This window comes from Leguminivora glycinivorella, chromosome 4 (genome assembly GCF_023078275.1).
Source record: "Leguminivora glycinivorella isolate SPB_JAAS2020 chromosome 4, LegGlyc_1.1, whole genome shotgun sequence".
Taxonomy (NCBI): domain Eukaryota; kingdom Metazoa; phylum Arthropoda; class Insecta; order Lepidoptera; family Tortricidae; genus Leguminivora; species Leguminivora glycinivorella.
The window spans coordinates 9,732,564-9,759,162 of NC_062974.1; the positions used below are offsets into that span (position 1 = coordinate 9,732,564).

Sequence of the window (26,599 nt, forward strand, 5' to 3'; positions counted from 1 at the left end):
CTTCCCACAAACCTTTCACCAACTATAGAGTCGTAGAAATTATATAAATAAAATTGAACCTTCTTGCTTAGTAACAAAGTTCGTAATCATAGTTGTAGATATGTATATTCCTTAGGTGTGGTTTCTGATTTAATGAGAATAATCGAAATATTAACTAAGGAAACCAAAGCAACGATTCTCAAAGTTTACTGGACTTTGCCACACTTCTGACAAGATTGCTGTGTCAGAGTATAACAGATACGGGAGAAAGTATATTTAGCGCAGGGATTTATACCTATAGCAAGTTTGGGGTAATAAACCTATGATTCACTTCACTTCTTGCAGTTGAACAAGGTGGCTAATGTAAAAAAAAATGCATGAACTTGAATTTCGAGCCTTTCTACTGACAAACTGGTTGTGCCAGATTATATGGTGCCTTACAGTTGAATGGAGTTGCAAGAATGTAAATCTAAAGTACTCACGAAATACTCTTTTCATTACGATGTAATTTATTTAGAAATGAAGACTCATAAATTTACATGCTACATGCGCCGAGTGCAAGGGCCATCTATGTAAATGCAATCAACTTGTCAACACCTATCTTTATAAACGCACCAGCAAACGTCACGCTACGGTTCACTACTGTCGACGGGAAACATTTCTTATTTTTCTATTTATATCTAAAATTCCTTATTTCTTATTATCCGACCAAATGTGATTTTTAATTAGGCACGATTCTACTGTTAATTTAATTGACTTCACAGTGCAATACGCTCCATTCATGCTAGAATGGAGCAACCAAATAGCATAGTTTTGTGTGACAATCTCATTAAATGGTTGCAGACCTTAAATCTTAAGGCTAAACATGGAAATCCATCAGGTAAAATAGTATAAATATTGTATTAATATAACTGTGTTAGAGTATCGCCTTATACACTCTTGTTATCAGTGACACTACCTACTCTGATAGGGTAACAAGACTGAATAAATGGGATAATGAAAGTGATTGTCTCTTGATTGCTTCATCCACAAACAAGTGTAGGATGCAACAATTCTTACATTTAAACTTGTCTTTAATCTTAGAGACCACATTTCATATAATATCCATCAAGTCTTAGGCCTAAGTACATTATGAACTTTAACAAATATATATACTGTCTATGTTGCTATTTTAGAGTTGTAATATAATAAATTTAGTACATTCAGAGTCTGAGACATCATCAAATACTATATCTCAATGAGTGTCTCCATCAGATAGTTGGTTTAAAACAATAGTCTTTCCACCCACAGCTTAGTCATCAAAGTAGTTTTTGACATTTGAATAGCTGTTTAATAGTCACATTTTGAATGGCATTTCATTCACTGCAATTGTAATACTATTGTAAATATAGTCTGCTTGATCTTATTAAATTCTGATATGCTGAATAAAAAAAAAATAATACAATTTTTATTCAGATTTCCGAGTGAGCAAGAAGCACTCAGTCAAACGGCTGCAAAGTTTCTGTAATAAACATTATTCAAAATAGAATAGGCTAGTTTCCTACTAGTCAAATCAGCTTCTTTTTATTAATTTTTTTATTATTAAATCATTTATTTCAGGCAACTTTAGTCCATAGATACACATATTCACAAAAGAAAAGAAAATTACAATGAAAACTTAGGTACTAATATCATTTTATGAACTGTCAAAACAATTTGCTAATATGGAATTACTATGAAATACTGAGGAGTGACGTCACAGCCAATTCATTTACTTTATATCTTTCTCTTTGACTTATTAAATAGAAATTATGTTTAAAAACAACTACTGTCCATATTATTCTTCTAATTATGTGGTGCTTTATTTCGTGCACTGCATAAAATATTTTATTTTAAGTATAGGAAACTAGCCTATTGTATGTTAAAGTACCTACTTAATGAATGCATTCCAAAATGTGTCCCTTCAACTTTTCTGCTCTGTACTATGTTCGAAGAAATTTTTTTTTTGGTCACTGTTTAAATAACTAATTTTATTTACATTTTTAAATTATTTTCATAGCAAAAAAGTTTCTATGTTGTTTAAGTAACTCCTAAGACATGAATAATATTTTCTTACAGAACTCTCAGATGGTGTGGCCATTGCGGAGGCTCTTACACAAGTTGCTCCAGAATATTTCTCTCCATCATGGAATACCAAAATCAAAACAGATGTGGGTCACAACTGGAGGCTAAAAGTCAGCAACCTGAAAAAGATATTAGAAGGTGTATTTGGTAAGTTGGCAACATGCATGTGACACTCCTTGAGTTACAGGCATCCATGGGTTACGGTGACCGCTTACCAGCAGGAGGACCATATGTTTGTTTGCCATCAACATAGTATAAAAAAAAGTATCAACTGTGGTTTTTGTTTAATTACAATGCCCTTATTGTTAATGTGTTGATGATGTTTACTTCAAACTGAATTTTTGTTGATATGCACTTATTATGCAGATTTACTCAATCAAATGGTACCACATTGTCATCATTTATTATAAGGATGCTCTGTTATGTTGCTCATAAAATGACTTCCTGACAACATGGTAGCTTTTCTTTAACTTTTGGTTTGTTTAGGAGCAGATCTGCTCTTTAAGTTATCAACTTTGCCATGTATTTATTATCGTTGCTATGTTAATAATCATATTTTGATAAGAGCATACAAAATGTAAAAAAATCGAACTTTATATAATTTTGTATATTTGTGCATTGAACTGGTTCCAATACAAAACCCATGATGGTATCATGTTAATAACATAACATAGCCTTTATTTCCTTGACTTAAAATAAGTTTTAACAATTATAAATATTTCAATCTAAAAACGTGGTTAAGACATGGCCCCTGTTCCGGTATAGGCCTCCTCCTATAGGTATCATGTTATCCCCCATTAATGATGTAGGGCTCTTAGAAGAGATTTCCATTACAACATTAACAAAATGAACATAATTATGTTTTTTACAGAATTGATTTTGTTACAGATTATCATCAAGATATATTGAATTTGAGCTTGCAAGACTTCTCACGGCCAGATGTTGTCAATATTGCTGAACATGCCGACCCATCAGACTTAGGGAGACTACTGCAACTTGTCCTTAGTGAGTTCTTTAATCACATTTCTTCTGAGAGTTCTGAGTTAAATTAAACAGGCTTGTCTAGAAATTACGTAGTTTATTGAGCATTAAAAATTTGGTACAGGACCTAACTGTTTCTATTTACGTATATCGTACCACATAATAATAATAATAATCTCTCAAGTGTTGCTCTGTTGTCGCACCGTGCGTGCGGCCGTTTTGCAGGGCCCACTCAATGAGTTGGCGAGTCACCGCCTGCCTTTTACAATTGTGAGACTAATTGTCACGGCAGGTGTCCGATAGTCTCCTCCCATAGCCCTTTAACCAGTTCATCCAACTTTCAAAACAATAACCCATGACCTTAGCTCCCATCGCAGCACAAAAGTGCACAATAGTCTTTGCACCTGGCGGGGACCATCTCCGGTTGTATCATATTGTGCGCTCGGGGATGGTATCCGCCACGTGTATCCCTTGCCTTTAGATTAAAATGTCTAAAAGGGCCTCTGTGCTGTTGGCTTCGGCCCCACGCATGCCTCCCAAAGGTCCGGGACCCCATGGTCCCGAGATATGGAAAAGACAGACAAATAATAATAATAATATATACTTTATTGTGCACCACATATTAAAAGGAGATTACATTAATAAAACGATTAAAACTAGGTACACATACGTATGTATCGCATAATATATTGCTATCACGCTCGTATAATGGTCAGAACTGCGATATACTAATGTGCGCGAAATAGAAACAGGCGGGCAAATGCCTATTTGTGAGTGTGTGTTAATAGTAAGACGTCCCACTTTGTCGGTTACCATTAAGGCGAGATTTACTTGTAACTTTATATGAATAAACTGACAAAGCGACTTTATAGCAATCGACAATGTGGGACCGTGCACACTCACATTTGTTCTTACTTAATCTACTTGTGCTGTGACTACGAGTTTAGTAAAATATCTGTTAATTATATGTGCAACTGGCTTATCAGTCAATGTCTGATGAACGATAATCACTATGTTGTATTGGTCACGTAATGATAATATAATATCTATGTAAACAATACGAACTCCTTATGAACACGGCTGGTACTGGTTGTCAGGGTTCGAAAATATCCGATATTTATAATAAATATCAAAATATCGGATATTTATGATATATATCAACGTTGATATATATCCATTTTGTATGGAAGGCATTTTATTATTTTGTTGCATTATTTATGAATACTATTTTAGATAAGGAAAAATCTACTAAAAACATAAAATTTAGTAGAAAAACAGTAACAAACACAAAAAAACTACATTTTAACAATGTTACATTTTTTAAAACCATTTTGTGTTGAAATATGTTATATATCGGAAAAATGATATATATCGTCGAATATTTATATCCGATATATGATATATATCTTGATACTGCTAGCATGGTCGCGGATAGACGATATATCCCTATCGATATTTGTAATATAGGGACGCCTGATATGTATCTTGATATATATCCTGGAACCCTGCTCGTTGTTAGTTATTGTAATGTCCCTTCTCATTTATGGGATATGAGCAAGTGCCCCAATACCATTTTAAAAAGTTCACTATCACTGCACGGGAAGCATGGTCGCGCGATAGACGATAAAATATTAGGCCGTCCCTATCGCACTTACAAATAGTGCGATAGGGACGGCCTGCTATTTTATCGTCTATCGCGCGACCAAGCTTCCCGTGTAGGACAGTGAACTTCCCTCCACCCGCCAGATATGGGTCACGGCAAGTATAATTTTAAAGCCGTAAGATTAATAATTTAGGTTGGGAGTGGGACAGTCAACGTTTTAAATGATTATATTAGGGAGATATCATCTGATGTTCGACAATCTTAAAGGGGCTGCTGAAGCAACGCTTTAAATAATTCGAATACAGTCGCAAACACTACTGTTTAAGACAAAATTACGTCCGCGATATGTACTATCAGTTGCAAAAGTGCATGGAGAGTTTATCAATGAATTAATTCTCCATGCACTTGCAGCTGATAGTACATGTCTCACTTCGCTACACGTTATAAAACAGAGCTTTGTTTTGCGAAGGAGACTTCCTGTCACAGCTCTTTCTGTCTATGTTCGTGATAAACTCAAAACCATGCAATTGATCGGATTACACCTATCAATAAAGTGATTGTTGAGGTAGGTTGTAGGTAATTAAGTGTAGGTGTACCTATAACTATAAATTAATCCGTGCAAAGTCAGGCAGGTAGCTAGTTGAGTAATAATTTTATGACCCAACCCCTACTTATTTAAGCTAAGTTATTGGAGAGTTTTACCATGTAAAAAAATAGGGCAACTACATCGCCCCTCATTCAATAATTTATTTAAACGTGAACATCAATGTCGTCGCACCTACCAATAAGGGACAATGTGTTGCTCCATTGATAAGAATGGACGGCCAATGTCAGCGCCATAATAAACCAATATACTTGAAGCTATAGGTTGAATAAATCCATTATATCAGTTGTATTTTAGGAGATTGGTACATAGATACCATGGTTTTAACGATAATCACCCCTGAATTTCAGAACAAATTTAAGACATACATGCTTGCCTACGCGAAAAAAAATACTGAAAGTGAATAGGTACGCTGTTATGCTCTCATAATACCTATTACATATGTGTAGATGTTTAGTAAAACGTCTCACTTTCTTAATCTTATACTTTTAAACGAGCAATTCTTGTATATTTATTTATTTATTTATTTATTTATATATATATTTATTTACACTGACGATCTCGGAAACCGCTCTAACGATTTCGCAGAAATTTGTTATGTGCCCAGATATTATATCTTTATTCGAGTAACCGGTTAAAACGTTCTAACGGCAAGTGATACAGTGGGACGTTTTGATGGAAAATTACACATATTTATGAGTGTAAAAATTTAAGCAAATAAACGAATGGGCATCTTACTATATTTCTATTTCATTTTGGCAGGCTGTGCCGTGAATTGCGATAAGAAAGAAGAATATATCACCAGGATAATGGAGCTGGAACTGTCCTGTCAGCGATCGATCATGCAAGCTATACAGGTAATTCATTTCCTTACACATTCTAATCGCCAGGGTATGTTTATTTTTTTGTGTAGTAAAATTGATGAGAATGAAGACCGCTGATTTTCAGTCCCCACCAAAACACTCAAATCTAATTAAAAACTTGAATAGCGGTAAGACAGAATTATACCTCATCAGAATAACAGACTTGGAACTCTCCGTCGATCATGCAAGCTGTACAGTTATTTCCTTCTTTGTCCCAATGGGTGTGGTGAAAGTATGAAGTGTTAGAGATCCCATGGGAGTTATGGGACCATTATGTTTTAAATAGCATACAGTACCGGTCAAAAATTTAAGTTCACTCCTTGTTTTCAGTACAATTGACTGCTTTAGAGAGATAGTTTTTTGTAGTTCAGACGTCAAAATTTGTTTCGTAAACAATTTATATTTTTTTAACATCTGTTTCCCTCAAATCTTATAGGCTAAATAATTATTTGGCCTATATTATCTGGCTAAAACTGTGTTTCGTGTAAAGATGTGTCTCAATTAGTGGCAAAGGCAAGGCCATAAATGTAACTAGCATTTTGCCGTCATGTTTATTAGATTTTAGTGAAAGAAAGGTAGGTGAATTGTGTTTAACTAGTAAAACAAATCTCCACAAAACAATAAATATAAGTTGAAAACATATTTCGACTACCAAACCGAAGATAATTATCGTACAAAAGTACTAATTTGTACCGAAATCAAAGGGTGAACTCAAACTTTTGACCGGTACTGTATCAATGATTTCCTATGTATGTATGCATGTGTGTATTCTTTATTTTGCTAGTATGATTTAATTTTATACTAGGCATAGCTGCGGCTGGACTGGAAAGTAAAAAACAATCTAGCACAAACATGAATAAGAAGTGAAACTTCATAAAAAAGCTTGAAACCCTAGAAATTGTATGCACGTGACATTATGTAAGATTTTATGAGTTATTTTGATGCCAAATGTTTGATGGTAAAGGCAAGTGTATAATTATGTCCCATAGCTTATAGATAAAAGTATGTTAAAGAATTAAAAACTATGGGACATATATTTGAGCAACACTTGTACACCCATATTTTTGCACTTGACTATACAAACAGTAATCCTTTTGTCCGGTTGTCCGCATACTCGTAGTCACCGGCATAAATAAGTGATGATTTCTGTACCTTGTTACCTTAACGTCTTGTCTGAAATGTGATACGAAAATGTCAAACGATTTAAAGCGACAAGGTACAAAAATCATCTCTTATTTATGCCGGTGTCTGTACGGAGGCGTACGTTGCCATATTTGAACTCGTATGCATATATACGTATTTACCTACAAAAATTATTACAAGCACCAAAATTAAACGTGGAGATTTCAACTTCCGTAACCGATATTGTCAAAAACCGAGACAAAAACCTGGCTGCAATGCAGCAACAACTCGGCAACGGGATTACTGCCATTAACAGTGCCATGGGTGTTTTGATTGAATGTGCCGATTCCAACGGAATTAGAGCTATGAAACACCTCAGCAGCAGCTGCCGCATCCTGTGTGACCTTCATGCATCATATACTCAGAGTCGCAAAAAAGTCGTCACTGATAGTCTCGACGAGTCTTTCGTGCAAGTTCTTCAAGACGAAGAACGTGACGACACACTGTTTGGTAATAAATTTGCTGAAAAAGTCAAGGCAGCGAAGACCGTTGGAAAGCAAGGTCTTTTAATCAAAAAGAAAGCACAGCCGACGACTAGTCGAGCGTTATCCTCGGGAAACTCGTCAGCACCCCTCGCTACGCGTCGAACAGGGGGGCGGAGAGACGCTCACAGGTAGGCGAGCTACAGCCGTCGGGCGCTTTCAGCGGCACAACTGAACACGATACGTGTCCACCAGACACCGTAACGCTAGTACACGCTGGCCGAATAAGTCATTTTTATAACTGTTGGCTAAAAATAACTTCGAATGTCATGGTTTTGGATTGGATCAGATATGGCTACTCAATCCCATTTAACACGGAGGTAACACAAACACATGTTCCGTTAAACACGCTTGAACAAAGTGAAGTGGCAGATATGAAAATAGCTATACAAAAGCTGTTAGATTTAGGAGCCATATCTGAGTGCCATAAAGTCAAAAACCAATATATATCTAAGGTTTTTCTTGCTCCAAAACCTAACGGAGGAAAGCGTTTTATCTTAAATTTAAAAGGCCTCAATAAATTTATTGCTCCCTGTCATTTTAAGATGGAGGATTATCGCACGGCCTCAAAACTCATTCCTCAAAATGGTTTTTTAGCCACAATAGACTTGACAGAAGCATATCTGCTCATACCTATAGGCATGAATGACAGGAAATACTTGAGATTTCAATTCAATAATCATATATATGAATTTAACTCAATGCCATATGGGCTATCCGTAGCCCCTAGAGTATTCACAAAGATAATGAAAGAAGTGATATCCAATTTGAGATCTCGAGGATTCAAATCTGTCATTTATTTAGACGATATTCTGTGCATAGGAGATACCTATCAAGAGTGCCTTGATAATGTTAAGGAAACTTTAAAATTATTGCAATGTCTAGGATTTGTCATCAATTATGACAAGAGTTCTTTACATCCAGATCAGACTTGTAAATTTTTAGGCTTTGAATTCAATACCCAAAATTTGACCATTGCCTTACCCGAAAATAAACGCAACAAAATTGCACAATTACTTGGCAAATTCCTAAAACTCCCTAAATGTACCATTCGAGAGTACTCACAACTCATCGGTGTGTTAGTTTCAGCCTGCCCAGCTGTGAAATACGGTTGGGTTTATACAAAAACATTAGAAAGGCAAAAATATCTCGAGTTATTAAAAAATAACGAAAATTTCGAAGCTAAAATTAAACCCTCTAGAGCCATATTGGAAGATCTTAACTGGTGGTTAAATAAAGTCAGTACATCTAATAATTGTATGAGATTCCCTAGCTTCCAACTCGAAATTTACAGCGACGCATCCAACTCAGGTTGGGGCGCGGTCTGTGGAAAAAACAAGGCTAACGGCACGTGGAAGTCCTCAGAAAGGGATTCTCATATAAATTATTTAGAATTGCTGGCTGTTTATCTAGGATTAAAAAGCTTTGCGAAAAATATGACTGATTGTGCAATTTTACTGCGGGTCGATAACACGACCGCTATAAGTTATATAAATCGCATGGGGGGTATCCAGTTTCCACACCTGAACGACTTGGCTCGCACTATTTGGCAATGGTGCGAAGAGCGCAATATATTAATCTTCGCATCATACATAAATACAACAGAAAACATTGCGGACCCAGAGTCAAGGAAAATAGTTAACCCTGACACTGAATGGGAACTTTCAAATAGAGCGTTCGAATCTATATTACACCGGTTTGGTAAACCTACCATAGATTTATTTGCTTCTCGTTCGAATGCAAAATGCCAAAATTTCGTTTCGTGGAAACCCGACCCAGATGCGATAGCGGTCGATGCATTCACAATCAACTGGAGTGAAAATTATTTTTACGCCTTTCCCCCTTTTTCGTTAATTTTAAAATGCCTAAGAAAGATCGTAGACGACCAAGCAAAAGGAATCTTAGTGTTTCCTTATTGGCCATCGCAACCTTGGTTCCCCTTGTTGCAGAGCCTCATCAGTTCGGAAATAATGTTTCTCAATCCGAATAAAAACTTGCTTCATTCGCATTACAGAGACTGCCACCCCCTGCACAGGGGACTCACTCTGGGGGTCGCAAAGCTCTGCACCAAGACAAATTATTGACATTACCTAATGGCCATACGTACATTACCTAATGTTTTTATACAAATTGTAAATAATTTTAATATCATCGGGCGATCGAGAACATCGGTTCTCTCAATGCCATATTTTAAAGATAACGTCCGATACGCCCTGTTGGACCTGCTACCGATTCAGAGATTATATAAATATATATTGTGTTAAAAATAAGAGTTATGACTAGCATGGGACATTAGTTATATATGTATATACAATAGATACATAAAAAAAAAAAACCAGAATAATTGTTTATTAGAGACGACGGTCTAATAAGACCATGCCAGTGAGGAAATACCAATATATGATTTCGTGTCGGTATACCTAGTTTCATTCCACCTAAAGCAAAACTTTGTCTCTAAACATCTACCTGGTAAATGTTATATCTGAAGAATGAAACGAACGAAATATAATAGATGATCAAACGAACTTCCCAAGCGAAGTTCGATCACTATTATATGAGTCGTTTCATTCGAAGATATAATAACCCTCCCACCCTTACACAGCCCTAAATGTTAAAGTTTTGCGATTACTCTAAAGATAATGAGCAACTATAGTTCGTTTGATCATCTATTATTTATGCACACAGCGTACACTGCTAAATAGGAAGCACGAATTAGTCTTAGACACTTTATGTATTCAATGAATCTAGTATAATCTGGCTGAGTTATGATTTAGGGAGGAATTCTAGTTTATTAAAATAATGCCTGTAAGTGGGCGGCTGGGCGGCTTACCTTTATGCTTACCTTACACTCTTTTACAATATGCTTATTGTTTTATTAACATCTTACTTTCACATGTCTTACCAACTCAAGCAATAATACGTAGGTACGAAAAACAGGAAAATACAAGTCACGTAATGGAAAGCGCTACAATACCAATTAATCCCAAAGTTAAATTAGTTTGTGGGCTATTACATAAATGTGGTTTATTACGATAAAGATATGAATCAACATACGATCGAGTGGTCAGAAAGTGCAGATTAAATAATAGAATAACCGATTTGGCACTACCAACTGATTGTCGTTTTAAAATGGGCGCAGATTATACTTGTTCTAAACTATGACAAAAAATGATATAAGCCTTTGGTAATGTTTTTTGTTTTGGCATAGCTGATGATATATTTTATTTCATTTTTAAAAGAAAAAACATTGGCGCCATTCTGGCTAAGCTTTAAATCCACCTATACACGGACAGTTTGTATATTAGGTACGAATTCTTCAAGCAGCCTGTCTATGTCCCTCTTTAAAGGTTTAGCTTGTAAGGAAGATCATTGTCATTCTACGAGCTTGTTAAAACATCCTGGGGCCCATTTCTCGAAGTTAAAATTTACAAGTGGTTGTCAATGTCTAATATGACAAGTTGGAAAGAGACTTCCGCTTGTAACTTGTAACTTTCAGTTTTGAGAAATGGGCCCCAGGTTGGTGGGGGTGGAAATTACGGCTCTAAGGCACGTACTGGTCCCATCAAAAACGAGTAAGTGATGAGCTATCGCCAATAAAAGCGAACAAAAGATAGTCGCAGCCGTGTGAATTAAAGAGAGAGAGAGAGAGAGCGATTTATAGTTCATCGCTCGGCGACTAACTATAACTCGCTCACTCTATCATCTCGTCTCTTGGTAGGACGATCGTGGGATCATCGTGGTGGGACTAACATTGTCAAACATAAACGACTTCAACAGCACATAATAAAGCGTTATCACCTTGACAAGAATGTCGTATCTGCATGTGTAGAATCTGTGGCCAAACCAAAAGAAACAGGGGAAACCCCACATAAAAAATACTCATTGCGGTTACTTCACAAATAGTAATCAGCTTACCTACGCTTAATCTAGACTTTGATCGTGAAAGTTTAAACCGCTCATTGTGAATAAACTGGGTTAATTAGTGTAACTAACCACAGTTTTCACTGTACAGACATGAATTTGCATACAACATTAACTGTACAGGCAGTTAGATAATACGAAATCTTGGGATATTAATACGAAACACGTTTATTATTAAAGAAAATCATGACAGAAATTGTAAGGAGTCTCCGTACTAGGCTACGTCTGTATCGCGGGGAACCAGTTAACAGTTTATATTATAGAACGTAGTTACAAGTTTGGTATAACAGACTTAAATGTGCCACATTAAGTCTGTTATACCAAAATTTGTTTCATTTACATAGGGACATAATATTATGTCCATATGTCCCTATGTAAATGAAACTCCTTGATCGTAATTCGTATTTCGTACCATCATTGTACGTTGAACTTGAATTTTGTTAAATGTTTAGGTAAGTGCCCCTGTCATATTTAAAATTATAGTAACTTATAGTTAATTCTTAATAAGATAACATTTAATAAGTTTAATAACAAACCATTGCAAGGAGCTTGGATGGCCAATTTGAAAAAATCTGTAAACAATGCTTACAACTGCATGGTTTTTTCGAATTATAAAACGTTCCCTCAATTAAAAATAAGAAGCACTCAAGTTTTGTAACCATTTTCACAATAATTGTACGTAAATTTAATAAGCAATTAGCTGTATGCACCTGATATGCAGCTGAGCATGTGATATAACTGTATCACGGTATACTTTAAGTAATTATACTTATTCATTACTCGGTCTGAAAACATGATGCGTCTGTGCTACACTGATAACTACTTCACGTGAGTTATACTTTACTGTTCAGTAATTTTTTACTTATTGCTTGTGTATATACATTTGTATAATGTATCTCGTTCATTCATTTATTGGCTATATGTATTAATGTATGTAGGTACCTAGTGTACCTACGTAGTAAGTACTACAGGGTGTGGTAAAGTGGTGTAAACAAAATCATCGTTTGGAGTTAGACAAAAAACTGTGTATTTTAATGGCTAGATGATAGATAAAGTAAAGACTAATTTATTTATGTATATAGGTACTGGTTGGGTTTTTACAAAGTACAAAATTACACCATATTACGAATGTTTCAATATAAATTAACCTCCTGAAACCTTCACATTGTATGTTTCTAAATCTCATATGTGAACATTTTGTTTCTCGCAGACATTTAAATGTTTGCTTAATTGGTTGTGTAGTTTTCAGGATAGGATGACGTGATCGCTCATTCTCGTTTGTCCAACAGGCTTCCACGACCCAGCTTCAGTCCATCGTAGTTATATCGCGTCACATCCACGATACGTTAAATGCAACCCGCGTTGTTCTCATTGATAAAACGCAAGGAATCGAACGCGTATACACCAACCAATTTATTTCATCATGCTGTACTCTACTTAACTAAGCTTCTTCTATGTAATTAAGCGTTATTGGGCCCGTTTTCCTCCTTCCTCTCCTCAACTTTGCGAGATCGTCCTCCCGCCCCTCTGATTGCCAGAAAAATCCTTTACTTGGTTTTGTTACCATTGTGTTTGATACCTTATTCTAAATTTCTGGCACTGTTCTTTGATTTCAGGTCTACCTATAAGTTTTTAAATGTCAAATCGTATTGACGTTTTCTACGTTCTTATATACCCAATGCGTAAAAATCCTCTTTTATTTAACCGTGAACCGTTCGATTCCCCTGCACTCGCTAGCCTGTTACAATAGTTTTACGAGTACTGTAATTTAGTGCACTCGATCACTTCACGCGTCATAATACTCATAATCGTATTACATATGGGCGCGACTTTACATTATGTCTTGCGTTGTTACAATATTGCTCAAGCACGCTTTCAACGCTTGCATTTTTATACGGCTAAGAAACTGTATATTTTAGTTACGCTTATTTTATGTCCTTGGATCATGAGTTGAGCGCGAGCGTTTGAATGCGGCGGGCGCGTCGCGTTACAATGTATCTAGTAGACTAAGTTTAGCAGGTGAGATCGCGCGCGCCAGTGATACCTGTCTCATTTTAGTCAGTGATTTGATCATAAGTGTGAAGGAGATGTAGATATGTTTGTGTTTGTGCCCAGGAACTGGAGACGCTGACGCTGGGCGGTAGGGCGCCGCACGCGGAGGCGCCGGAACCGGATACGGATATGAGGGAGGTGCTCGCCCAGCGCTGCCATGAACTTGACACGCAGGTTTGTTTGTTTACTTTTTTTTTAAGTGTCATTTTCACTATCAGTTTGTATACATCATGCTTGTATAGCATTTTTTAGTTCTTGGATTTGGAAAAAATCTAGTATAATCGTTGTTCTTGAAGGGATCTTAAATCATTTGAAGCTTTATCATGATTTTATTTTTCCATGCTAAAATGGGGTGCCATATGGCAGCTCTAGGTTATAATGTGTTAAGTGTCCTTATGACCTGTTAATAAGGCTATTATTCTGACAGCGACTTAGTATTAAATCGAAACCGGGCACAATTTTGGGCACACATGTAAAACATATGTGGTGTTCTATGTCTAAACTTTTCTGCAAATGGAATAAGGACGCATTTCTGTACCAATTTTAAATGAAAAACCATAAATTGAAAGTTACACACATTCAAAATACCTACATTAAGTAGGTATAAGTACAAGTAGTATAACTAAACTTTATAATATGTGAGTGTGTTTAGTAAAATGTCCCACTTTATCGGTTACCATTAAGGCGAGATTTACTTGTATCTTTATATGAATAAACTGACAAAGCGGCTTTATAGCAATCGACAAAGTGGGACGTTTTCCCGTGCACACTCACATATATTTTGCCCGATTTTTAGGAAGTTCAATCATTAGTTAGTATATATTCCTATTTATTTTGATCATAACTATTTAGTGTAAAAATTTCGATTGTTCAACACTAAAGTACGTTGTCTATAATTTATTATGAATTATGATCAGTTTTGTTATTTCTATGTGGGTATCGCAGGTAAACGGTACTCTTTATATGCCAATGTGGACATAACGTATATATCAATAATAGTTCAGGTGCGCCAGGTAGTTAATCCGGATCAAATGGCTTGCGTTTTCTTTCATTTTACGTAACTGACATATGCCGTAATCGTCTTATAATAATGCTTTGCTATGAACTGTTTAATATGGCGATTAAAATATAAATAGTTTATTACATGTTAATAACAGTAGGTATCTGGGTGACCGAGCTTAGTTCAAAAACTCAAAAAATTGAGTTTCCCGGGACCTGAAATTAAGCTAGATCGATTTTTCACCCCGAAAACCCCCACATAACAAATTTCAGCGAAATCGTTAGAGCTGTTTCCGAGATCACCGGTATATATAAATAAATAAATATACAAGAATTGCTCGTTTAAAGATATAAGAATTGTAAGATTCTGAAAAGCGACTATTTTAAAGGGGCCCTCTGACTATTAGCGCACCGAACGTCAACGGCATGTCAGTTCTTCGGTACCTACTGTCACTTTTTAGTTCTAACCCTATAATGGTTATGTACAAAGCTCCTTAGAATAACTGAGAGAGGAAAATAGGAAATGGTAGACAAACACAACTAAAGTGCATCGGCATATACACAAAGTACCTATCAACGTATCTTTACACATAATTATACATCCCTACTCTAAAAAAGAATACAAATATCAAAATAATAATAACCGCACACGCCCAGCTATAATTTTTCTTATTGGTTTTCATGTGAACTTCTTTAATTTTGCCTTCAGCGATGCTACTGACTGACACTGTCTCAGCGGAGCTGGCAACGCATTCCAGAATCACACGATTCCTCCGCGAAAAGTAGTTCCCATCAATTAAACTTTGGTTCTGAAAACGACATGCCTAAATTTGACAAAATGGCGGGAATATATAACAGAAATCTGTCTAGTTCTGCTGTTCTGGTTTCTAGTATAACGTATAGGTACGTTTGACGTAGGTAAATTATTCTGTGCCCATATTGTCACAGTTGTGTTGTTAGCGCAACATCGCTGCATAATACGCGTGGTTGAATTCTGTTTGTTCTTCCGATTTGTCTCGTCTGTCGCAACGCATGATTACCCAGATATTTATTCGTAATGCAATAATGCAATATTCTTTAATGCATGTGTTCTAGATAACCATTATCCGCTTGCGAACCAACACACAACCATGACTTGCGTGACAGTATGTCGTCGAGCAATAGATTATATTTTCTAAACTTTCGTTAGTCAATCTGTTGACCATGTAGTTCCTAATTACTTTTATCTATACCGTGGTCATTTAAATTCCTTGCTTAGCATACTGATTATTTGGTGCCTTTCTACATGTAATTGCACTGATTTTTTTAAAGCTTAACCTAATTGTCGACATGAATGTCATTAGCCTAAATCCATAGTTACCTACAATGTTATTCTTATGTTTTTTAGATTTTAATTAGAATAACTTTTTTCGTAAAACAAAAATATTTTTGGCACAAGCTTTCATCACCGACTGTACCTTTCTTTCAATACCTACTGCTCTCCTAGACGTTTCGATAACCTAACCTAACCTAACCACAAAATTAAAATTTTGAAAAACCCCCGACCGCGACATAAACGACATAGTAGACCGATTTTCATGAAACATGGCTAAGCACTCCCGACTAACTCAGCTTTCAGACAAAAAAAAAACGAAATCTAAATCGGTTCATCCGTTCGGGAGCTACGATGCATAATATTGCATTGTCACGTGATTTACATATGTGTGCAAAATTTCAGCTCAATCGGGAAGTGGGTCAAATTTAACTTCTATGTTTTGACCCAAACTAACATACTAACAAGGCAAGTTGAACAAAAGCTTGTAATTAAATTGATTGAAAAATAACGCGAAACAAATTCTATCTATTTAGCGACGGACTATTTTGCATGTTATTTGCAACAACGGCTGAGCGCGGCAAAGCCATAACTATTTAATGCCAAATTATATCAAGAAAAGTTTATAAAATGACAGATTTTTCTATAGAGTCCGTTCGGAAAGAGAAAAGTTTATTCTGCGAGTCTTGTCTTTCCGCACATACTTTACACTCAATGGCTGAAGTTAGCTGGTGATATATCTAACAAAGTAGAAAAGAAGGTAAAATCGTGAAACTTTTTAGTATTAGAGAGAGATAGCTTGTCCGTTTTCGAAGATCGTTATCGCCATTTTATTTGATCTTGAGGCTCTTAGCAAAAGTACAGACAGACTATACAATACATTACACGGAGTAATAGGAGGTACCCGAAAGTATTAATTATAGTTTATTGTGAAGCTAATTGAAACAGACGGTGTTATTAGTGCGTAAATGAAATAATAGTGGGCTCGTTAAACGTTCCATATAATCTTCACGTATATTGTATGCATTGTGCGTACAGACATGTCAGACATAGCTTGTAATAATATTTCAATTACTGAAGTTAGGCTATAATTTTCCAAACAACAGATTGTTAGCGCATAAATATACATATGTAATTATGACTACTGATTTCTTGATCGCTTTACATGTAGTACCTGCTCCAAAATTATTAAAAATCTGATCGAAAAATTAAAGGCACAAGGTACAAAATCAGATTTATCAATTTTACATTCATGTAATCAGAATTATCAACTTTACTTTCACTTGTTATGGGATTAGTAGCCTTATATTGTACCGGCGGTTTCCACAACTTATTTTTCTTAACATGGGGGGGGGGGGGGGGGGGGGATAACTTCGGTCAAGCGTTGACTCAATGTTCAATATCTATTCTATGACAGGTAAAAGTCCTCCAAGAAGAAAAGATGACGCTACTAAGCGAAGTAGCGCGGCTGACGGCTGCGAGGCAAGACGAGAGGCCCGACGATGATGACGCAGAACTGGACGAGGCAGGGGCGTCCCTCGGACCGGCACACGCGGGCACGTTACGATACAGGTGAGTGTTGTAAGGTAGTGGGGATGACAGTAGCGAGGCAAGGCGATGACGCAGGACTGGACGAGGCAGGGGCGTCCCTCGGACCGGCACACGCTGGCACGTTACGGTACAGGCACGTGTTGTAAGGTAGTGTGGCTGACCGCTGCGAGGAAACATGAGAGGCCGGACGATGATGACGCAGAACTGGACGAGGCAGGGGCGTCCCTCGGACCGGCACACGCGGGCACGTTACGATACAGGTCGTTGTAAGGTAGTGGGGATGACAGTAGCAAGGCAAGATGATGACGCAGGACTTGACGAGGCAGGGACGTCCCTCGGCCCGGCAGACACTGGCACGTTACGATACATATGCATGTTTCAGACTCTCGTTTCGTTCTGATTTAAGATTGGGTCAGCTAAAAAACTCGAAAGTTATATAAGTCCATGCTTTTGCTTCCAAAATCCTTTGGATGAAAAATTTTGATCTCTGGTCCCCGACAGGTGTTACAGTAGGTAAGTTAGTTTAGGGTTAATTTCGTTGCTCCTGATCCAATGCTTCCATGCTTGAAAGTTTTCGGCAAATCTCGTGGCATTAAACTTTGAAAGTTTTTCTGTATCCACAATGATAAAATTTAATATAAATAAGTTTTATTGTTTTCGTTTACAGTAATATGCGGGCGCAACTAGACGCGTTGAAGGATGAATTGGACAAGGTGGAACTGCAAAGAGATGACCAGCGGGCGAGGGCCGACGCGCTCGAGCGGGAGTTGGCGCTCATGAAATTAAGAAACGAAGAGTTACAAGTAAGTCTTAACTTAAATTAACATTTACTTTAACTGTAACTATAGTAATATATCTTAAATACTGTTTAGTAAAACGCCCCACTTTGTCGCTTACTATAAATAAATTGTCAAAGCGGCTTTATTTATAGCAATCGACAAAGTGGGACGTTTTACTAAACACACTCAAATATTATCAAAAAGCGATATGATGAGCTCAACGGGGTCCGGAGTTTTAGGGCTGGCAACGCGCATACCAACTTTGGAGTTGCAGACGTCCATAGGTTTCGAAGACTACTTATTATCAAGCGGGCCGACGTTGATGACTGTTGATGACGACTTGTTTATACTAATAAAGGAATCACGACTCAAGATTTCATTTCATTTATTTATTTGCCATAAATTGTATGTTTACATAAGATGGTACATGTACATGTTTAATAATCTCAATACAATTTGTTTTTCAATACGATTTTGCCAGATTGGTGTAGCATTATTTAAACAATATTTACAAAAGTAAAACTAGCATGCAATAGATTTTATTTTAGATATCTTTTGGAATGAAGTTCTTAAGACGATACGGTAGGGGTCAATTCTCCATACAAACGCTCTCGACTATTTCCTCCCTGGTTTTTGAAGATAGAGCAATGATTTTTTCAACACAGATTGTTATTATTTTTATCTGTGTCGGACCGTTTTGATTTTTTTGATATTCTGCTTTTAAAGATTCTAGAGCCAATCAAAAATTTCCAAAAACGGCCTTTTTCATTGTGGCGCAAAAAAAGGTGGGATACTCAAGAATCTTTGGTAACAATTAACCAAAAAAGCTAAACGGTCCGACATAGATTATTTCATTGTTATTCAAATTCTCAAATTTCGTTCCGATTGATTAAGTCTTAAGGATTCTCATAATTAGCCGATGTGCGCTGCGCGCTGTCTTCATCCAACTTTTTCAGATGTTATGATCAAATCACCGAACCATATTTTTGGATCTTAGTCTGATTCGGTTATAGCCTATCATATGCATTTTGATTAGCCTTCTGGATTTAATTTTTCATTGTATATTTTTCAGATAGCAGCATCAGAGAACGTGACGCTAAAAGATGACGTAGATGCCCTAAGAGAGACGGCTGCGAAAGCGGCTACACTAGAAGCTACTGTTGCTTCCTATAAGAAGAGGATGGAGGAACATGTTGACTTGAGAAGACAGGTAACACTTGTTTACTTATTTAAGGCTTCTCACTCACCGCAAGGCTACAAGGATGATTATGATTTTTGATGTATCGATTTTAAATGGTATATATGTGCTCTGTGAAGCCATCCCCGTCAGTAGAAAAAAGCGAGAATTTAAAATAGAAACAGTAGGCGCCAGAGGGTTATATTTTGGTAAAAAGGCCAACAATTTGGTAGGTGCACTTTTGGACGTATTTTAGCTAAAAATATCCATCAATGACTTTTTTGACAGCAAGTTCAAATTACATTGACTAATCTTCTTCTATTGGACTACGTTCAATTACACAAAATACAGAACTTTGATACAACGATTTTTCAATTATTTAATAATCTTTTGTCGTGTTTGTTGCAGGTGAAACTGTTGGAGCGAGCGAACACAGAGCACGTCCAACGAGCGATAGAACACGAACAAGCAGCCACGAGAGCGAATGCGTTACGCGCCAAACTAGATATTTATAAAAAACAGGCAAGTACCTAATTTAGATTTATGGATGATAATTATTCACATAAATTGACTAAGTCCCAGACTAAGCTTAAGAAGGCTTGTGTTCTGGGTCAACTCTGACCGATATGTATATACAGTGGAAACTGTATAAGTGGAATCGCAAGGGACCGGCTGTTTAGTTTCGCTTATCCAGGTTTTCCATTTATCCAGTTTTCCACTTAACCAGGTTCAAATAAAACGTTTTCTTACAGAGGTTCTCGCTAATAGAGGTTGTCGATGCTAGTAATGTCGCTCACAGAGGTCACGTATATATATGGTCAAATGAATATGTATCTTTTATTTAATATGCATGTAGATATAAATTAACCAAAAATAGGTATGTAATCCTGACTTCAAAAAGCAATACTGTAAATAATCCACAATACTGTTATACAAAAACAATATCTTTCCTTTGTTATGAAGTAACTAGGTTTCGGAGACGACTGCTTCCAGTTGCAGAGGTAAAAATAAGAAATTTACGAAAAAATGGATTCCGCTTATAGAGGTCCCAAAATTCCACTTATAGAGGTAATTCGTTGCTAAGAGGTTTTCCACTTACCCAGGTTCCACTTATCCAGTTTCATACAAATATGTACTTCAAATGTAGAAAACAGCCATGACTCGGCAACAAATCTCTGTGTTTTGCGTGGTGAGCCCCATCCCCATATACTGCCCTTACGGGGATTCGAACCCATACCATAGGTTTCAAAGGCAGGGTTACTACCCAAGTACCTGCTAGTCTAGACCGGTCATCAAACACTAGAATGTAAGGCAACTAAATAAAAATTTGTTGCAGGTGATAGATTTAAACGAGAAGCTAGACGCAGAAATGACGAAAGCAGATAAACTAGAGATAGAGAACAAAAAACTGTCGAGCCGGGCAGACTTCCTGCAGCGCGAGCGAGACAAACTAGTGTGCGACAGGGACGCACTGAAGGAAACGGTCGAGGACCTTACACACTATACTATTACTGCAGGTATGTGTCCATTATTGTTTTAATATCAACCTTATGGGCATTTTCAGAATTGGGACACCCCAATTAGCGTAAGTTGTTAACAAAAAATAACTCGCTGTCAGTTTTGTGACGACAATTAAGCATAAATCTGTCTAACCATCTACTTTTTTCACATTCTGAATGTAGATTATCGCTTAAAGTTTATGTATTTAACACAAAAACAATATTTTTACAGAAATTTCATGCTTAATTATCGCCACAAAACTGTCAGTGAGTTAATTTTTGTTAACAACTTACGCTAATTGGGGGGTCCCAAATTCTAAAAATGCGCTTATATGCTTGTACAGTGCATTAGAATGCAATAAGGTGAAAAAGTGGATACATCTCTTTGTAGTCGACTGTACCTACATTTACATCAGTGTTACCGATTTCCCAGTTGATATTTGCCAGTCGCTTTTCGGTGAAGGAAAACATCGTGAGGAAATTGGACTAATCCCAATAAGGCCTAGTTACCTTTCGGGTTGGAAGATCAAGCGGCAGTCGCTTTCGTAAAACTAGGACCCTTATAAGAAACCATTATAGTTTCGCCATGTCTGTCCGTCCGCGGATAATCTCGGTGACCGTTAGTTAGCACTAGAAAGCTGAAATGGAACCCTACACTGAGCGTGGCGCGACATGCTCTTGACCGTTTTTTTTTCATGTAACTTTGTTAATTATTAGGTGCCAGTGAAGACAACGTATCGCAGGAGCTCATACCAACTGAGATGAAGGACAAACTAATCCGGCTCGAGCACGAGAACAAGCTGTTACGGCAGAACCAGGGCGCGCAGGCCGACCAAGGCTCTGTACAGGTAAGTTACAATTATTTAATAAACGAATTTATTTTAATAGTCATTATAACACAATACAATACAATTACTCTTTATGCACACCTCAATACAGGAAACAACACCAAAAGCATAAAGTTACAACGTACTAGAAAACTAGTAAAAATTATACTGCGTTGAAAATTGTGCCCTATCGATGAGTGACAGTTCAAAATTTCGATAAAAATGTCATTAGTATGACTGCGTTTAACATTGAAATTGGAGATCATCAAGCAAAAATACAGGCTTTTCAGCAGCGCTTTTCAAAAACACTTTTATATATAAATGTAGTGCTAAAAAGGAATTTTTCTTTTTTTGCTAAAATTAATGTTATATAAATTAGATTTTTTAAATGATTTTCGTATTGTTACGGAAACGTACGAACGTGTCATGCTATTTCAGTCAGTCTCAGTACAATATGTACTGACATTGACTGAACTACCATGACAAATACGAACATTTCCGGAAAAATACGAAGGAAACCCTTTTCGCATTACATCTGCAGCTATATCTAATCGCGAGAGATTGTTGTAAAGGCTCCCAAAACTATTGTCTCCTAAAAGCTGTAATTTGTTCCAGGCATTACTAGAAGACTACGCAGCCGGTAAACACAAAGTTAGAAAGAACGCGCCTTAGGGAATAAAATGTACGGTATGCTTTGCCTTCGAAGCTTGTTAGAAGCCGCACCAACGAGTCATGCTACCCACGTCTCGCAATATGTACCGACATTGGAAGACAGTCAGAGAAAATGTAAGCGTTTTTAAACCTATTTTATACATGCAGCAAGTTCGAGACAAGTTTGGTCAAAACAAGAACCCTTTTGGTTACAAAACCCAGCAGTATTTACCAGCCTACAGTAAGTAAGGGCCGAAGGAAGAGCAACGAGCATTACACAGAGAACAAATTCAACGAATCATGCAACTCGAAGCTGCCTTAGAAGCCGCACCAACGAGGGACCCTCGCCTCGCCACCGCCATGGAAGACAGTCAGAGGAAATGTAAGCCTTTTTAAGCCTATTTTATACCAAGTTCGAGACAAGTTTGGTCAAAATAAGAACCCTTTTGGTTACAAAACCCAGCAGTATTTACCAGCCTACAGTAAGTAAGGGCCGAAGGAAGAGCAACGCGCATAACACAGAGGACAAATTCAACGAATCATGCAGCTAGAAGCTGCTTTGGAAGCCGCGCCAACGCACCTTCGCAAAGTCCCTTCCTCGTATCGCTACCGCCATGGAAGATAGGCAACGGAAATGTAAGCCATTCCATCCTTTGGCCATTTATCATGCAGTTTACTAGTATGCACTGCTATGTAAGACCGTCAGCGGAAATTTATGCCAATATTGACAGCAACACTCTTAGCTAACCATCGCTAGACGTTATGACCTTGTAATAAGGATTACAAATGTACAGCTAACAGTGTTGCTATAGTACAATAGTTATTCGGCCCACGTTTGTGAAGTATCTTTCCGCCATGAACGGTGTTCTTTTTACGTCAAAAACCTCACATGCAATGCTATGCACGTATTCTAATATATGAATTCTGTCTATTGCAGCATTACAAGTAGAAGAATTACAAGCCGCCTTAGCAGAAGAAAGGCGGCGGGCCGGAAAACTACAAGAAGCACTTTCTGCGAGAGATGCAGAATTAGTGGCCACAGAAGACAAGTACAAGCGATGCGTCGAGAAGGCCAAGGAGGTTATCAAGTCGCTAGACCCCAGGGCAGCGGGTAAGTTAGCTATCAGTACACTAGTTAACATAAACTCTATTATACTTCTTGAAACGAATGGGTTTCAAGGAAAAAAATCAAATATACACCGTGTTTCACTTAACACTTAAAACCTGAAAACCGTTTGTTCAGAATCGAGAGTAGAATCGATTGAGCTATATCTTGATGAGGGTAATATTTTTATTTAAATTAGTATTATTAGTTATTTTTTACGTGCCTATTCTATTGTATTAGTAATACAACATTGTGTATATCACATTGCTAGAGGTTGTTTACCTTTTTCAGTATTTAGGGGTATTAATACTGGCTGGTTACTTGGACGATTTTTTTTCCCGCTACGAGTTTGACGTTGTTTGTCAGTTTAATCTTAATGTTTATCATAAGGCATAACAAATTGAACTCGTACCTAATTACAACCTTGTCATTTTGAATATTGGGTTTAAATTTGCTTACTAAGATTACCTGTACAATTTGAAGTTTACTTTGACAAAGCTTTAAAGTGTTTTACAGTGACATCTTAGCTGTCTATTGGTAAACCTTATGTCGTTGCAGTAACGTACACAAATAAATAGTTTTATGGTTTATGATGGTAGATAGCAATTATTTTATTGAGTGTAGTGTAGAGCTAAAAGTCAAGCTGTACAGAAAATTAAAAATTCAATTTTAAAAAAGTAATCATCAGATTAAAAGATGGATACTCTAGATGAGTTTAAAAAAATAAAAATCAGTTGGGGTGTCTGAGGTTTTGAGTGATACCGGAAACACGTTGTATGGGATATCGGCCCGACATCCGATATCGGACCGGACAATGTGAAAACGCTCTTATATTGATATTGTGGTTTTATTCAATTGTGTTTATTTGTTTATAGCGCTGCCATCGCTGTCGGACATGACTTTGGGCTACGCGCGCGGCGCGGGCGCCGGCGCGGCTAGAGGCGACGCTACGCCCAACAACAACCGACACGAGTTAGTATCTTTCGTATTTTTTCTTATTTACACCTTTTACTAGCATTAGGGTTGACCGTGTGGTGACGGGTTAAGAATTTCACCACCCCCTTTCTTCCCGTGGGTGTCGTAGAAGTCGACTGTGGGATATGGGTTAAATTGTGGCGTAGGCGAGAGGCTGGCAACCTGTCACTGCAATGTCACAATTTCGTTTTATTCCATCCCATTTTTGCCAAGAGTGGCACTGAAACTTGAGTGGTTCATGTGCTCTGCCTACCCCTTTATGGGATACAGGCGTGATTGTATGTATGTTGTATGTATGTATGTAGGGTTAATTTATACAGTGTGAGAGCATTTTGCAGGCGTATGTTAGTTTTATTTCAATGTGACATTTGAACGGCTGACTGAATTAGATGTAGCTTTATCAGTCAGCAATGTAATAACGTATCGCATCCCAGGTTGCGCGAATAAATAAATGAAATATATCTAAATAAATAAATAAATGATGTAGGACATTTTTACACAGAAATAGTCCCTTATTCCGGCTACTAGTTGTAGAACCTTTGACACGTAGCAAACTAAGCTGCATTCGCCAACAAACTTTCATACAGCTTGGTGTAAATACTATAATCGGCGCGGCGTACATCCAAAGGCGTTCAGATGACCATATGGTGAAGCTTGCCCTAAAACTGCCAACCGCCAAACGCAACTCAGGCAGACCACCTACCACCTGGTGGACGACGGTTGAAAAAGACCTAAAGGAAGCTCATTTAAATAAAGACATAGCACAAGACCGTGCTAGATGGAAATTGAGGACAAGGAAGGCCGACCCCAAGTAAATGGGAACAGGTCTAGCAGGAAGAAGAAGAAGGTGTAAATACTATAATCGTGTCGCTTAACTTCAAACTTGGGTAAATCCATTCCGCTAAGGTTGATCATATAGAAATACGAGTATATGATTATCGATCTGAAAGATAATTAACCTTATAGGGTCGTCATTTCCGTATTTACAGTAGTATTTTTCCCCAGATGGAGCGGCAGCGGCGGCAGTGGCGGCGGGGGCGGGGGCGGGGGCGGGGCGGAGGGCGGCGGGGGCGGGGGCGGCACGGAGCAGCGCCTGCTGGCGTCGGCGTGGTACTCGCTGGGCGCGCGCTGCCACCGCGACGCCGTCGAGACACGCTTCGCGCTGCTCTCCGCCGGGCACTCCTTCCTCGCGAGACAGAGACGCCAGCCGCCGCACCCCCGAGCGAGAGCGGGACCGCCCGCGCAGCCCTGACACCCCTCAGTGCTTTATAATAAACTGTGCGCTAGGATACGGGACACGTAGGCGCAGTAGTGATAGAGGGTATGTTCCGTTACTTTTACTATGCGACGCGGTAGAAACGTGCTTCGCTCTCCTCTCCGCCGAGCACTCCTTCGTTGCACGGTAGAAAAGACAACCGCTATATCCCCTAACGAGAGGAGCCCTGACACCTACATTACGTCAGTAGACGGGAGACGTACGTCCGGCACTAGTTAGAACGTGTATTACGTTCCCTTTGTTATGCGATGGGGCAGAGGAGCGTTGACTCCTGATGTTGGCCAGTCAACTCCCGCGCCGTTCTTCAACTTCTATACTCCGGTCCAATCGAAGGGGTTATCCCTCGGTGGATATTATTTGTAAAACGTTATAATTAAACTAACACTGTTTTAATTTTTTTTACGGAAATGAGAGATTAGTTTGTCGACTTGGGCAACCTTGCCTTGGGTATAAAAACGAGATTTTACAACGCTTTGATAAGTATTCAAAACAGAACTTACTCATTAAGTTTCACTATAATAACACTTACAATAACTTTCACCAAATTAATTGGGAAGTCCCCGATAAAAAGTCAAGCTGTGCATTTATAATTAGATAAAATTAGACGCTAACGGCCGGCGCTGGCCTGCCGGTGCCTTAGTAAATTGTGACAAAGTAGGAGCTCTAGACGGGCTCAAA

At 37.8% G+C, this 26,599-nt stretch overlaps 1 protein-coding gene across 1 annotated transcript; it reads left to right on the plus strand.

The window, feature by feature from the left end:
- The first annotated feature begins 524 nt into the window (after positions 1 to 524).
- LOC125225352 (protein hook) lies at positions 525 to 26,599 on the plus strand. Its single transcript, XM_048129023.1, has 16 exons — positions 525 to 859; positions 2,077 to 2,229; positions 2,971 to 3,087; positions 6,033 to 6,127; positions 13,834 to 13,944; positions 17,499 to 17,653; positions 18,300 to 18,435; positions 19,484 to 19,621; positions 19,997 to 20,110; positions 20,925 to 21,105; positions 21,805 to 21,935; positions 22,530 to 22,565; positions 22,830 to 22,947; positions 23,503 to 23,676; positions 24,546 to 24,642; positions 25,651 to 26,599. The coding sequence occupies exons 1-16, from the start codon at positions 769 to 771 to the stop codon at positions 25,895 to 25,897; spliced, it is 2,094 nt and encodes a 697-aa protein (XP_047984980.1). The 5' UTR covers positions 525 to 768; the 3' UTR covers positions 25,898 to 26,599.

Excerpts from the sequence above, each read along its gene's own strand:
- LOC125225352 (XM_048129023.1), top strand. The coding sequence starts at position 769 with ATGGAGCAACCAAATAGCATAGTTTTGTGTGACAATCTCATTAAATGG. Across the intron at positions 18,436-19,483 it reads TAAGAAACGAAGAGTTACAA|ATAGCAGCATCAGAGAACGT; the intron begins GTAAGTCTTAAC and ends TATATTTTTCAG. Across the intron at positions 23,677-24,545 it reads GCTAGACCCCAGGGCAGCGG|CGCTGCCATCGCTGTCGGAC; the intron begins GTAAGTTAGCTA and ends ATTTGTTTATAG.